Here is a 15186-nt window from a genome sequence, read left to right on the forward strand (position 1 = left end):
AGAGATAGAAAGACCGTCAGAGGCAGAGAGCGATAGCAAGACATTCAGAGGGAGGGAGAGATAGAAAGACTGAGGCAGAGAGAGATAGAAAGACAGTCAGAGGCAGAGAGAGATAGAGAGACAGTCAGAGGCAGAGAGAGATAGAGAGACAGTTAGACGAAGAGAGAGATAGAGAGACAGTTAGACGAAGAGAGAGATAGAGAGACAGTCAGAGACTGATAGAGAGAGTCAGAGACCGAGAGAGAGTCAGAGACCGAGAGAGAGTCAGAGACCGACAGAAAGTGAGAGACCGAGAGAAAGTCAGATACTGAGAGTGATAGAGAGACAGGCAGAGACCAAGAGAGAACTTTAGAGACAGAGAGCGATAGAAAGACAGTCAGAGGCAGAGAGAGATAGAAAGACAGACAGAGGCAGAGAGAGATAGAAAGACAGTCAGAGGCCGAGAGAGAGAGAAAGACAGTCAGAGGCCGAGAGCGATAGAAATACAGTCAGAGGCAGAGAGCGATTGAAAGACAGTCAGAGGCAGAAAGAGATAGAAAGACCGTCAGAGGCAGAGAGCGATAGCAAGACATTCAGAGGGAGGGAGAGATAGAAAGACTGAGGCAGAGAGAGATAGAAAGACAGTCAGAGGCAGAGAGAGATAGAAAGACAGTCAGAGGCAGAGAGAGATAGAGAGACAGTTAGACGAAGAGAGAGATAGAGAGACAGTCAGAGACTGATAGAGAGAGTCAGAGACCGAGAGAGAGTCAGAGACCGAGAGAGAGTCAGAGACCGACAGAAAGTGAGAGACCGACAGAAAGTCAGATACTGAGAGTGATAGAGAGACAGGCAGAGACCAAGAGAGAACTTTAGAGACCAAGAGCAATAGACAGTCAGAGGCAGAGAGCGATAGAAAGACAGACACAGGCAGAGAGAGATAGAAAGACAGACAGAGGCAGAGAGAGATAGAAAGACAGACAGAGGCAGAGAGAGATAGAAAGACAGTCAGAGGCAGAGAGCGATAGAAAGACAGTCAGAGGCAGAGAGCGATAGAAAGACAGTCAGAGGCAGAGAGCGATAGAAAGACAGTCAGAGGCAGAGAGCGATAGAAAGACAGTCAGAGGCCGAGAGCGATAGAAAGACAGTCAGAGGCCGAGAGAGATAGAAAGACAGTCAGTGGCAGAGAGAGATAGAAAGACAGAGGCAGAGAGAGATAGAAAGACAGAGGCAGAGAGAGATAGAAAGACAGAGGCAGAGAGAGATAGAAAGACAGAGGCAGAGAGAGATAGAAAGACAGAGGCAGAGAGAGATAGAAAGACAGAGGCAGAGAGAGATAGAAAGAGGCAGAGAGAGATAGAAAGAGGCAGAGAGAGATAGAAAGACAGAGGCAGAGAGAGATAGAAAGACAGAGGCAGAGAGAGATAGAAAGACAGAGGCAGAGAGAGATAGAAAGACAGAGGCAGAGAGAGATAGAAAGACAGAGGCAGAGAGAGATAGAAAGACAGAGGCAGAGAGAGATAGAAAGACAGAGGCAGAGAGAGATAGAAAGACAGAGGCAGAGAGATAGAAAGACAGACACAGGCAGAGAGAGATAGAAAGACAGACACAGGCAGAGAGAGATAGAAAGACAGACAGAGGCAGAGAGAGATAGAAAGACAGTCAGAGGCCGAGAGAGAGAGAAAGACAGTCAGAGGCCGAGAGCGATAGAAATACAGTCAGAGGCAGAGAGCGATTGAAAGACAGTCAGAGGCAGAAAGAGATAGAAAGACCGTCAGAGGCAGAGAGCGATAGCAAGACATTCAGAGGGAGGGAGAGATAGAAAGACTGAGGCAGAGAGAGATAGAAAGACAGTCAGAGGCAGAGAGAGATAGAAAGACAGTCAGAGGCAGAGAGAGATAGAGAGACAGTTAGACGAAGAGAGAGATAGAGAGACAGTTAGACGAAGAGAGAGATAGAGAGACAGTTAGACGAAGAGAGAGATAGAGAGACAGTCAGAGACTGATAGAGAGAGTCAGAGACCGAGAGAGAGTCAGAGACCGAGAGAGAGTCAGAGACCGACAGAAAGTGAGAGACCGAGAGAAAGTCAGATACTGAGAGTGATAGAGAGACAGGCAGAGACCAAGAGAGAACTTTAGAGACAGAGAGCGATAGAAAGACAGTCAGAGGCAGAGAGAGACAGTCAGAGGCAGAGAGAGACAGTCAGAGGCAGAGAGAGACAGTCAGAGGCAGAGAGAGACAGTCAGAGGCAGAGAGAGACAGTCAGAGGAAGAGAGAGACAGTCAGAGGAAGAGAGAGAGACAGCCGGAGACCGAGAGAAAGTCTGAGACTGAGAGAGACATTCAGAGGCAGACAGTGATAGAGAGCCAGTCAGAGGCAGAGAGCGATAGAGAGTTTTAGACCGGGAGGGACAGTCAGAGACCGAGAGCAATTGAGAGCCAGTCAGAGGCAGAAAGCGATAGAGACACATTCAGAGACCGAGAGCGATAGAGAGACTGTCAGAGACAGAGCAATAGGGAGACAGAGAGCAATAGGGAGACACTCAGAGACCGAGAAAGACAGAGTAAATAAGAGCAATAGATAGAGACTGAGAGCGATTGAGATAACGAGAGCAATAGAGAGACAGTCAGAGGCAGATACAAAGTGAGACTCTGAATAATCACCTGTCCATGCAGATTTAAAAGTTCACAACAACTATTTTTCCGAACATCTGGTTAATCTAGTTATACAAAAAATGTAATACAAACATAGCATTTGCTGGAGCTGGAACTGGAATATCAGAATTAAAAACAAAGTGTGTAATGCAGTATCTTTAAGTACTCTGGGGCATTGTCGCCATATATTTGTATGTAGTTTACTTGAATTGTCAAAGGCAGGAGCTGTCCCATCTGCTGCACTATCTTGCATTGGGAAAACTTCCACAAACTCCTTCTTGAAGACAGAGAGTAGATAAGATATCCTGTAATCCAATCGTACATTCAGGATGAACTGCAAAAGAACAAACAAATCATTACACCACAAGGAGTGAAGATGCAATTAATGATGCTATACCCAGATTAACATCCTCAGATAGCAAAAGGATTTATATATATTCAAAGTTGTTTTGCATCTTTATTTTGTCCTGTGGGTCATCAAACTCGATTTATGGTAAATTCAAACTGAATGACTGCAATAGCAAGCATATTAATCTGCAAGTAGAAATATCGATATAGAGAATAGATGCAGCAAAAGACCGCATGGTCCATCTAGTAGGTCACCTCATTTTCTGTGGCCCGGCGGCTGTGCACAAAGTTCCCTTACCTCCGTGTTGCTGTCAGTAGACGATCTTCTATCGGCTAGTTCTGTCTAGTGCAGACAGTAATAGAGTGCTGATAGCAGACTGCCAACAGCCGTGGAGGAGGGAAGACGACTGCAGAGAACATGATCTCTGCAGCGAGGAGAGCGACGCTGAAGAGGAGCAGCTGCAGAGTGAGAGCCTGGTCAGCGCTGAACACCTCTCACCGGCCCTCCCTATGTTCATGGCTGCAGGCCTGGGGAGACATCAGGGGCCCAAGTATGCAGGAGGGCCCCAAGAAGAGAGCAGCCGGTATACCTATACCATATATTATATATATAATGTGTGTCTGTGCGCATGCGTGTATAATAGTGTGCGTCTGTGTGCATGCGTGTATAATAGTGTGCGCATGCGTGTGTATAATAGTGTGCGTCTGTGCGCATGCATGTGTATAATAGTGTGCGTCTGTGCGCATGCATGTGTATAATAGTGTGCGTCTGTGCGCATGCATGTGTATAATAGTGTGCGTCTGTGCGCATGCATGTGTATAATAGTGTGTGTCTGTGCGCATACATGTGTATAATAGTGTGCGTCTGTGCGCGTATGTGTATAATAGTGTGCGTCTGGGCGCATATGTGCACAGTAGTGTGCGTCTGCGCGTACATGTGTATAATAGTATGCGCCTGTCTAATATATATATATATATGTGTGTGTAATAGTGTTGGGACCTTATTACCAATCGGGCCACTGTGGGGTTCACTTTTACTATACTGTCTTACAATTAACAATTAGAATCGGCCCTTTGAAGGCAACCATAAGGCTGATGTGGCCCTCGGTGAAAATGAGTTTGACACCCCTGTAGTAGGTCTTCATATTACTTTCTTTTTATTTCTCTTAGGATAGATATATGCTTATCCCAGGCATGCTTGGATTAATTTACTGTTGATTTTCAAACAACATCTGCGGGAAGTTTGTTCCAAGAATTTACTGGTCTTTCAGAAATTTTTTTTTTCTGATATTGCTTCTGATCCTCCCCCATACTAATTTCAAATTGTGCCCCTTGTTCTTCTGTTTTGTTTGTTAAGTAAAACCTGTTAATCCATATATACAAACCTGAAGTATCTCTAAGATCTTCAGCTTGGTTTCCATCACAGTAATATTTTCAGTTTCAATAGTCTTCGTCTTAGAAGCCTCTTGACCCACTACAGAGTTCATGAGTGAAGAAGAATTGAACACAGATGGTTTTCGAGTGAGCACCATTGTGGACATCATTTGTCCCATTCCTTGTATTGACCGCCTCACATTTTTTTCTGGCAAAGAGAAAAAGCATCAGAGCTATCCAGTAACTGACTACTTAAGTCTATAAGAATTTTACTTCCTTAGTGACAAACCATTGTACTTTAAACGCGAATTTGTATCTGTAATACGGACGTGTGTCCAAGCTGAAATCGCAGGTCTCCTGATCTGAACTCAAAGCATCATTTTAATTTAGTTCAGGTCAGAAGATATGTCAGACCGAGATTGGACATGTCCATATGATGGATGCAAAATTGCGTCTGAAATATGATGGTGTGTCACAGTCTTTATACATCATTAAAGATCTACCTTGGAAATACCATTTTACAAGTTGTAAATAGACTAGCTGATATACCCAGCTTCGTCCGAGTTAATTCGATACTGGGAAGTTAGAGAATTAGATTAGGTACATTACATAGGGGTGCTAATACTTTTGCACTTAGCATTGACTAATCAAATTGTGACCTGATAAGTTTTCCTATTTGGGACCTAAAGAATAGTCGTGCCAAATTTCATGTTTGTACGACACCGGGAAGTTACATTACATAGGGGTTCCAATACTTTTGCACTTATCATTGAATAATTGAGTTGTGACCCCTTTACTATTCCTATTTAGGACCTAAAGAATGTCCATGCCAAATTTCATGTTACATTACACAGGGCTGCCAATACTTTTGCACTTAGCATTAAATATCAAATTGTGATCCCTTTACTTTTCCTTTTTAGGACCTGAAGAATACTGCTGCCTAATTTCCTGCTTGTATAACATCAGGAAGTTAGAGAATTAGTGGCAAGTCAGTCAGTTAGTCAGTGGGTGAGTGAGTGAGTAAGTCAGTCAGGGCTTTCACCTTTATATATGTAGATATAATCTAAATAATAAATTGAATAACTTTGTAAATTAATAGAATTACTTATCTTGCAGTACTCTTGAATTACAGCATACATTATTAGCCTAGTGCTGTACGGAGGATTTTGCTGGTTGTCAGTGGAAACAGATAAGAAGCTCATCATAAGATTAAAGGGATTGTCGAGAATTTAAAAAAATGAGTCTAAGAGCAGTGAATGTAATAAAAAAAATCCATTAGTCACCTGTTAAAATTTCCCACCGCTCAGTCCCCGCTGGTCTTTATATTCTTTCCTGCAATGATAATGTGCCATACATCTAAAAGGCCCATTTACATGGAATGATGATCGCTCAAAATTCGCTCAAACAGCAGTTTGAGTGACAACTTTGAGCGATCACTTTGCATAACCTAATTAGCTACTTAAAGGGGTTGTCCCGAGGCAAACATCAAAATTTTACATTAGCCCATTCCCCCTGTCACCCCCCGGCATAAAATAGCATTTTAAAGCGGTTTTTAAACCGCTTACTACTCACCGATGTGATAAAAGATGAACCTATAAAATTCTTCTCCCAAGATGGCCGCCGGTCCTTTCCCAGGGATGCACTGCAGTTTTCTCCCATGGTGCACCGCGGGTCTTCTCCCATGGTGCACCATGGGCTCTGTGCGTTCCATTGCCGATTCCAGCCTCCTGATTGGCTGGAATCGGCACACATGACGGGGCGGAGCTACGCGATGATGCGTAGAAGGGGGCGGGGCCAGAACGCCGCTCGTGCCCGGACCGAGCAGAAGGCAGAAGACCCTTCTGCGCAAGCGCGTCTAAAACCGCCAGAAGACAGCGAAATTAGACGGAGCCATGGAGACGTGGACGCTAGCAACGGAGCAGGTAAGTGAATAACTTCTGTATGGCTCATATTTAATGCACGATGTATATTACAAAGTGCATTAATATGGCCATACAGAAGTGTATAACCCCACTTGCTTTCGTGAGACAACCCCTTTAAGAATTTATTACCATGTAAATGAAGGTGGTGCGGGATACAGCTGATAACTCCGAGAACAGCAGGAGTGCTGACAGCTGCTTTGTTCTCGGAGCCATTGCTGACAGTTCTGAACAGGATACCAGCTAAAAAGAATATCAGCAGTACCCCGCTGAGAACTCAGCATGCGGTGCTGTTAAGAATCATCACTGACTTTTAGCTTGCTTGAACAAATAGTGCACAAAAAGTGCACGATTGACGCGCATTTAGACGCAATGATTTTCGCTCAAAAGATGGCTTTTGACGTATTTTGAACAATAATCATTGTGTCTAAATGGGCCTTAAGTGACCGCTGTAGCCAATCACTAGATTCTGGCTAGCTTTACACTGGCGAGGGGGATATCGGGCCGTGATTAACGACCCAATATTAGAATCATAGAATGGTAGAGCTAGTGACCTCCAGGGGCATCTGGTCCAACCCCCTGCTCAGTGCAGGATTCACTAAATCATTCCAGACAGATATTTTTCCAGCTTTTGTTTGAACACTTCCATTGAAGGAGAACTCACCACGTCCTGTGGTAACCTGTTCCACTCATTGATCACCCTCACTGTCAGAATGTTTTTTCTAATATTTAATTTGTATCTACTCCCTTTCTGTTTCATCCCATTGCTTTTAGTCTTTCCTTGTACAAATAAGAAAAGGGCTGATCCCTCTGCACTTTGACAGTCCTTCAGATATTTGTAGACAGCTATTAAGTTTCCTCTTAGCCTTCTTTTTTGCAAGCTAAACATTCCAAGATCCTTTAATCGTTCTTTGCAGGACATGATTTGCAGACCGCTCACCATCTTGGTAACTCTTCTCTGAACTTGCTCCAATTTGTCTAGGTCTTTTTTAAAATGGGGTGCCCCGAACTGGACACAATATTCCAGATGAGGTCTGACTAAGGAACAGTAGAGGGGGATAATTAGCTCACATGATCTAGATTCTACGCTTCTCTTAATACACCCAGGAATTGTGTTTGCCTTTTTGGCTGCTGCATCACACTATTGACTCATGTTCAGTCTATGATCTATTAGTAAACCCAAGTCTTTTTCACATGTGCTGCTGCTTAACCAAATGCCTCCCATCCTGTATGTGCTTTGTTTATTTTTCTTGTCCAGATGTAGGACTTTGCATTTCTCCTTGTTAAATACCATTCTGTTAGTTGCCAACCACTGTTCAAGCTTTTCTAGATCTTTTTGAATACTCTCTCTCTCTTCCCTAGTGTTGCCTTCGCAATCTTTCCGAAAACCCCTAGATGCGAGGTGTTTTCACATAGAAACAGCCTGCACTACTGCGGTGTTCAATGAATCTTCCGCTGCAGCCGTCACAACCGCAACAGAAGATTGCAATATTCTCCTATTGTTTTCAATGAGGCTGACGCTGCTGCTGACCCAACTGACAACAATGGGCAATGTTGTTTACATGCAGCATCGTAGGAGTGAAAACATTGCAAATGAGAATAAAACCATTGAAAATCATTGGTTTCATAAGCTCTCACTCACTATCGCATCGCGCAAAAATCTTGCAAATACCTCACCAGTTTTAAGCCAGCCTTAAGGCCCATTTACATTGGACGAGTGTCGGGCAAACGATGACCGACACTCGTCCCTGTATCCCCGCGCTCCCGTGGAGCTAGCACAACTGGCTCACACATGGAGTTGCCAGCAGGGGGACGGGGCATTGCAGGAGATTTCTCTCCTCTCGCTCCCCCGCCCTTCTCCATTAACATAACACAGGCGCCGTTCGGCATCATTTGCCCGACACTCGTTCAATGTAAATGGGCATTTAGCAGTGAAGTCTGCATTTACAGCACAAAACCGCTGAGCCAGGTGATTGGCTACATTGGGCACATCATTACTACTGTAAGGTGAACAAGGACGACAGACTGGTGCAGGAGGATACTTTACAGGTGAATAATGGTTATTTTTTATTTTACCACATTCTAAATGCAGTGACCATGACACAAGGTCCACGCTGAGGAGCTGGCGGGGTAGAAATGGCATTTGTCACTGTCGCTCTTCCGAACTCCTACCCAGAGGGACGCACACAACCTCCAGGGCCAAGGCACCGCTAGGCATCTTCCAGGCAACGCTGGGACAACGGTTACCTGTATAAGTGCTGTGGACGTAAAGTTGTCACGTGTGACACCACCGTTCCTGTCTCACCGTAGATTATCCGGCGCATGAATCAGAGTCCACACACTGATAAACTTGAATATCTCAATCACGGGAAACGGACGGGGACTGGAAACTTTACTGTAGAAGATGTAGCAGAATACAATTAATTCACACGTGCAGGAAAGACAAGTTGCTAGTGCTAGGTTAGGGAGGATAACTCCGGATGATATTGGGACTGCAGTCTCATTTATTTACAGTGCTCCACTCCTGCACAGGGAATACTCCGGAGGAGGACGAGGGAAAGGGAACACTCCACTGACACTCACTCTGTACTCTTGTAGACAGCTCTGTACGGTGGACTTTACTCCTTTGTCTCGTCAGAGGTGGTTCCAGGCATGGAAGGCTTCGGGATACCTTTCCTCCTCTTCCATCACTTCACCACATGGGGGTCTTCAACCCCCATGTGGCCAGCACTCTCACTCCTTTCTCAGCCATTGAAGAGGACAGACAGATCCACTGCTAGCTCTCAAGCACTCATACTTATAGGGTACAAACATCACATGACTAGACAGATATTGATACTTTTCCAGACATATCCCAGCCACTTTCAGATATTAACCTCTTACATGCTGCACAGTGCATCCACGTAAAAGACATGACATGTATGACATTTATGGAGGGGCCAGAAATAGGTGTTTCAGGCCACTATACAAATATTAGACAATTTTTTAACTCCTGGACAATCCCTTTAACCAAGCTCCTGCAGTGCAGTACTGAAGTCAGCTTTTCTTGCACACTATATATCATAAAAATGCTGCAAAAAAAAAAATCTACAGAACAGAACGTATACACAATAAGAAATCTTGCTTAAATGTTCAATTGCATACAAAATAGTTTGCTTTGAAATTAGCTAAATATAGTAAAATGCATCTTTTAAAATTTTATTAATCTAGGGTACACACTGACCATTCAAATTCAAGCAACTATTTTCTTGTCAATATCATCATACTGAGCTTTCAAATAGGAATTTGGTTGGAGACATACTTATTGAACAGCAAATATAAAAGCATTCCTAGTGCCAAATAATGAAATAATTACCTCTACATCACAATTTATACTAAAGACTTAAATGAACTTAGTATAAATGAACTTATTATGTAATGCGAAACATGATTTGAGATCTCTGCGCCTGCCTCTGGTACAGTATTTCTAGAACACCAGAATTTGGAGTGTCAAATTTTAGAATGTTTTGATAAGGGGCAGATATTCAGTCAGTGAATCGTTATATTTAACCCCTTAGTGACCAAGCCTGTTTGGCCTTAATGACCAGGCCAAATTTTGGAAATCTAACATGTGTACTTTAACATAGAATAGCTCCGTAAAGGTTTTGCATATCCAAGTGATTCTGACTTTATTCTGAATGCACATTTGAAAAACTTTTATGTTTTTTTAACCATTTAGGAGACGTACAAATTTAACATTACTTTTCAGCATTTTGAGGAACACTTTATTTTCCTGCACCAAGCCAAGATAGCAAAGGCTCATAGGTGTCAGAATAATAGATACCCCCACAAATGACCCCATTTTAAAAACTACACCCCTCAATGTATTCACTGAGGGGTGTCATGAGTATTTTGACCCCACAGTTTTTTTCAGGAATTAATTCAATTTAGAGGCGAAAAAGTAAAATTTCATATTTTTGCAAATATGTCATTTTAAAGACATATTTTTTTCTATAGTTTACATGAAAATGAGGATTTACACCCCAAAATGGATACCCCTGTTTGTCCTGTGTTCAAAAATATACCCAATGTGCCCCTAATCTTATATCTGAGTGCACAACGGGGCCCAAAATGAAAGGAGTAGTCAGTGTCTTTCAAAACAGAAATTTTGCTTGAAGGCGTTTTAGGCCCCATAGCACACATGTAGAGTTCTTGAGCGCCCAAAACCATAGAAAACTCCCACAAATGACCCCATTTTGAAAACTAGACCCCTTAACGAATTTATCTAGTGGTGTACTGCGTATTTTGATGTCACCGTTTTTGAATGAATTCAAGCAAAGCAAAAAATTGTGATTTTCATTTTTTTGGCAATTCTGTCACTTTAAAAACAGCTTTTTTTGTACAGCACACATGTGAATGAAGACTTGCACCCTGAAATAGATACCCCTGTTTGTGCTGTTTTCAGAAATATACCCATTGTGGTCCTAATCTTATGTCTGGATGCACAACAGGGCCCAAAATGAAAGGAGCAGGCGGTGGTTTTTAGAACATAAATTTTGCTTGAAGGCCTTTTATGCCCCATAGCACACTTGTAGAGTTCTTGAGTGCCCAAAACCATATAGAACCCCCACAAATGACCTCATTTTGAAAACTAGACCCCGTTCATCTAGGGGTGTACTGTGTATTTTAATCGTTCAATTTTTGAATAGATCTAAGCAAAGCAGTAGGAAAAAATTACGATTTTCATTTTTTGGGCAATTGCGTCAATTTAAAAACAGGTTTTTTTTTGTACAGCACACAAATAAATGAAGACTTTCCCCCCAAAATGGATACCCCTGTTTGTCCCGTGTTCAGAAACATACCCATTGTGGCCCTAATCTACTTACAGGACACATGGCTAGGCCTATAATGAAAGGAACACCCGTTGGATTTCAGGTTACAACAGAATAAATTGCAGGTCCCATCGCCCACTTATAGAGCCATTGAGCAGCTAAAACGATAAGGAACCCCCTCAAATGACCCCATTTTGAAAACTAGACCCCTTAACAAATTCATCTAGGGTTATACTGTGTATTTTGACCCCACAGTATTTGACTGAATCTTATCAAAGCAGAAGGAAAAAATTACGATTTTCAATTTTTATGGCAATTTTTTCAGTTTAAAAACAGGTTTTTTTGTACAGCGTACATAGGAATGAAGATGTTTACCGCAAAATAGATACCCACGTTTGTCCCGAGTTCAGAAACATACCCGTTGTGGCCCTAATCTACTTACAGTGCCCATGGCAAGGCCTATAATGGAGGAAACACCCGTTGGATTGCAGGGCACAACTGAATAAATTCAAGGCCCCATTGCTCATTTGTACGGAATAAAAATTGACTCCCTAAAAATATCCCCCCCCCCCCCTCCGCACCCTTTTCGGCTTTCCCCAAATCTTAGATAAAAGTAATAATGTGAACTGTGTGGTATTTCCGAAGACAGGGGTAATTACGGAGGCTGTCTGGAATGGGCACATAGGGCAATAAAACAGTCTATCCCCCCTCCTCCCTTTTTGGGGGTCATTTCTTGACCTCAGTGGCGGGTATGGGGTGTAAAAAGTGGCGCTCCATGAGTCTTCGTAAGCTTGCTCAGGTGCGGCGGTCTCACACAGAAGGCGCTTAACAAGCTGCTCCTGGAACTGCAGGAAGGCAAGCGTTCCTGGGGCTTCTTGTAAAATACGTATTACAGGTAGCGGTCTGAATAACGCCGGGCTCACGCAGCCATAGGGCTTAGTCAGACGGGCGTTTTTTGCCGCGATTTGTGGATCGCATGACGGATGCGCATCCGCAAATCGCGTGACCGGTGCGCGCATGTCGCCCGCAAATCGCCCGAAAATCTGCTCCTAGCCGCGTTTCATTAGAAACGGGCCGGAGCTGTCCAGCGCATTGCATTCAATGGAGACGGCAATACAGCCGTCTCCATTGAAAGCAATGCGCTGCGGGCGAGCCCGGGATGAATTGTCGGTAAGGGCTTAAATATATAAGCCCTTACCTGCAATTCATCCTAAAATGTGTTAAAATAAAAAAAAATTGCATTCTCACCTTCTGCCGGCAGCTCCGAGCGGCCGTCCTGCAGTGGGTGTGAAGGGGGTGTGAGTCAGACCTGCCCCCTGATTGGCTCAGTGCTGAGCCAATCAGAGGCATGCCTCACTCACACCCATTCATGAATTCATGAATGGATGTGAGTCAGACCTGCCCCTGATTGGCTCAGCGCTGAGAGGCAGCAGTCACTCACCCATTCATGAATTCATGAATGGGTGTGTGAGTGAAACCGGCCTCTGATTGGTCAGGCTGTGACCAATCAGAGGCGGATCATTCAGCAGGCGGGGATTTTAAAGCCCCGCCGGCTGAATAGTGCCGAGAAGCAGTTCAGGAGAACTGACAGCGGCCGCGGCTGGACTCTGGCTGCAGCGGAAAGGTGAGTATACAATTTTTTTTTATTTTAACACATTTTAGCATGAATTGCAGGGAAGGGTTTATATATTTAACCCCTTCCCGAAAATTCACCCCGCGCACGCCGGCAGCCCATTGCTTTCAATGGAGCGGCTGTATTGCCGCTCCATTGAATTCAATGGGCAAACATCGTTCTTCTCTGCCACAGCTGTTACAGCTGTGGCAGAGAAGAATGATTTGTCTTCTATATGTTCTCAATGGGGTCGGCGCTGCTGCCGCCGGCCCCGTTGAGCGCATATACAGAAGCGAACAGAAATCGCAGATCGCAGATAGGTGCGATCTGCGATTTTTTGTTCTATAATTTTTCGGACGAGCGCATAAAAAGCACTCATGTGTCCGATACCATTGCGAAGCAATGGTTTTAAAAAAACGCCGGACGCATGCGCATGCGCAAATCGCGGCAAAAAACGCCCGTCTGACTAAGCCCATAGGCGGAATCCGCTTGCGGAGGCCTGTAGCGGATCCCATCTGTGAGCCCGGCTGTGACCTTGTGTACGGCCGTGTAATGTACTGCGCATAACTGCCTACTCACACAGGCAGTCATGCGCAGTACATTTTTTTTTGTTTGTATTTCCCGCACCGTCGCTTAGCGATGACGCGGGTACCCACAGCCCGTATACAACGTAGTTGCATATGGGCAGCAGGTATATCCACGAACATGGAGCACAATGGGCTCTATGCTGCGGATAGCCGCGGTAAAATAGAACCTGCTGCGTTCTCTTTTCTGCGAGTGGATTACACAATTCCAACCCACTAATGTGAGCGGAATTGTGTAATCCAATGTGATTGATCTGCGCAATACCGCGGATCAGATGCACGCAGAATCCGTAATTCCTATCTGGTCATGTGAGACCGACCTATGTTAGATCGCTACTTTTTTATTACGTGACCGGGGACCGCTCAAAGAGGCCACCCGTCACTGCTCCAGGCTCTCGGCGACCGTTGGTCGCTGAGAGCAAGGAGATTTTAAGTTTCCTTGGCTCCCAGACTCCTGCGTATGTGTCCAGCATTTTGCCGGGGGTCGCATGTGCAGAATCCGGGTAAGTTCACGGAGGAGGATCTCGTCGGGGTTCAAATACGGAGGCCTCCGGTAAAAAGTTTCATCTCCTCTCACCGTAAAAAAGTTTTACGTGATCGCCATTATCCATTGTATAACGGCGAACAGATGACCAGGAACCGCTCACCGCGGCCCCCCGTGAAATCTCCAGGCTCTTCGCTCAGTTTTGTAGCCAGGAGCAGGGAGAATTTCAATTTTCCTGGTAATCCACAGCTTTTGCGCATGCGTCCGCCATTTCGGCGACGGGCGCGTGTGCAGAAGCTGGGCTAAGGTCCGCGGATAAATCCGGGGGCCTTATGTATGTACTTTCATCCTGCCTCATGGATATGATCCGTGAGGGGAGATGAAATGTACGCTTTTAAAACTTTTTAAAACTTTTTTTTTTTTTAACTTTACATGATCACTGTTACCATTGGGTAACAGTGATCATGTCCCTGGTATAATCTCTCTGCTCCTGGCTACACATGGCAGCCAGGAGCAGAGGGATTTTGAATTTCCCGGGGCTCGAGCCCCTCTGTGCACGCGCCCAATGTCAATCATCGGGCGCGCATGCGCAGAGGGGGACTTAGGGTCCCGGGACACCGGGGACATCGTGGGACCTGAGGTGAGTATTTTCACCTCCCCTCATGGATCGGATCCATGAGGGGAGGTAAAACTAGCACTTTTTTTGTTACTTTTGAAACTTTTTCGCGATCGCCGCTATCCACCGCGGTCCCCGGTAACATCTCCTGGTTCCCGGCTACCGGGAGCCAGAAGATTTTAAATTTGCCAGGGGCTCCCGGGCTTCTGCGCATGCGCGTGACGTCATCGTCTGGCGCACATGCGCAGAAGAGCGGCGGCGGGTCCGGGAGGATTCCGTCACCGCAGAAGACCCCAGAGAAGGCGGGTGAGTAATTTCAGCTGCCCTGATAGCGCCGATCACCATGCCGGGGGGGGGGGGGGGGGTCCCCGCAGCCCAGGATGACAGCTCCATGCTGTCGGCTACCTGCGGGCACCGACAGCATGGAGCTGTCACGTCCATAGCCCACGGGGCTTTATTCTCTGTAGGACGCATGTTTTTACGTCCTCAGAGAATAAAGCCCACTTGGGCAGGACGTAAAAAGGCAATGGGCTGGTCGTTTCGTTAAGGGGTTAAATTATAATGTATGAACACAAATGTATAAAATCACAAAACAGTTAAAAGAAAAACCAAACCTTACTGCACAGGTGTTACAAACCTGTTGAAAAAATAACGGTTTGAATAGCACACACTTGTATTTTGAATGCACATAAAACATTTTTTTAACACTAACATTTCAGGCTCAAATGCCCCTTATCAAGCATATAAAAACATTTGGAGTATTAGGGGTTAATGGCAACAAAGTTCAGACTGGCTATGGCTAACATCC

At 44.8% G+C, this 15186-nt stretch overlaps 1 protein-coding gene across 3 annotated transcripts in view; it reads right to left on the reverse strand.

The window, feature by feature from the left end:
* Positions 1 to 15186, reverse strand: part of ITPR3 (inositol 1,4,5-trisphosphate receptor type 3) — a 665728-nt gene that overhangs the window by 361781 nt on the left and 288761 nt on the right. For all 3 annotated transcript variants that reach the window (XM_066609086.1, XM_066609095.1, XM_066609083.1), the window contains 2 exons: positions 4364 to 4560; positions 2835 to 2964 (listed from right to left, as the gene is read on the reverse strand). In XM_066609086.1, the coding sequence (XP_066465183.1) occupies positions 2835 to 2964; positions 4364 to 4560 (327 nt within the window). The remainder of the gene's footprint in view (positions 1 to 2834; positions 2965 to 4363; positions 4561 to 15186) is intronic.

Source organism: Eleutherodactylus coqui, chromosome 1 (genome assembly GCF_035609145.1).
Source record: "Eleutherodactylus coqui strain aEleCoq1 chromosome 1, aEleCoq1.hap1, whole genome shotgun sequence".
NCBI lineage: Eukaryota > Metazoa > Chordata > Amphibia > Anura > Eleutherodactylidae > Eleutherodactylus > Eleutherodactylus coqui.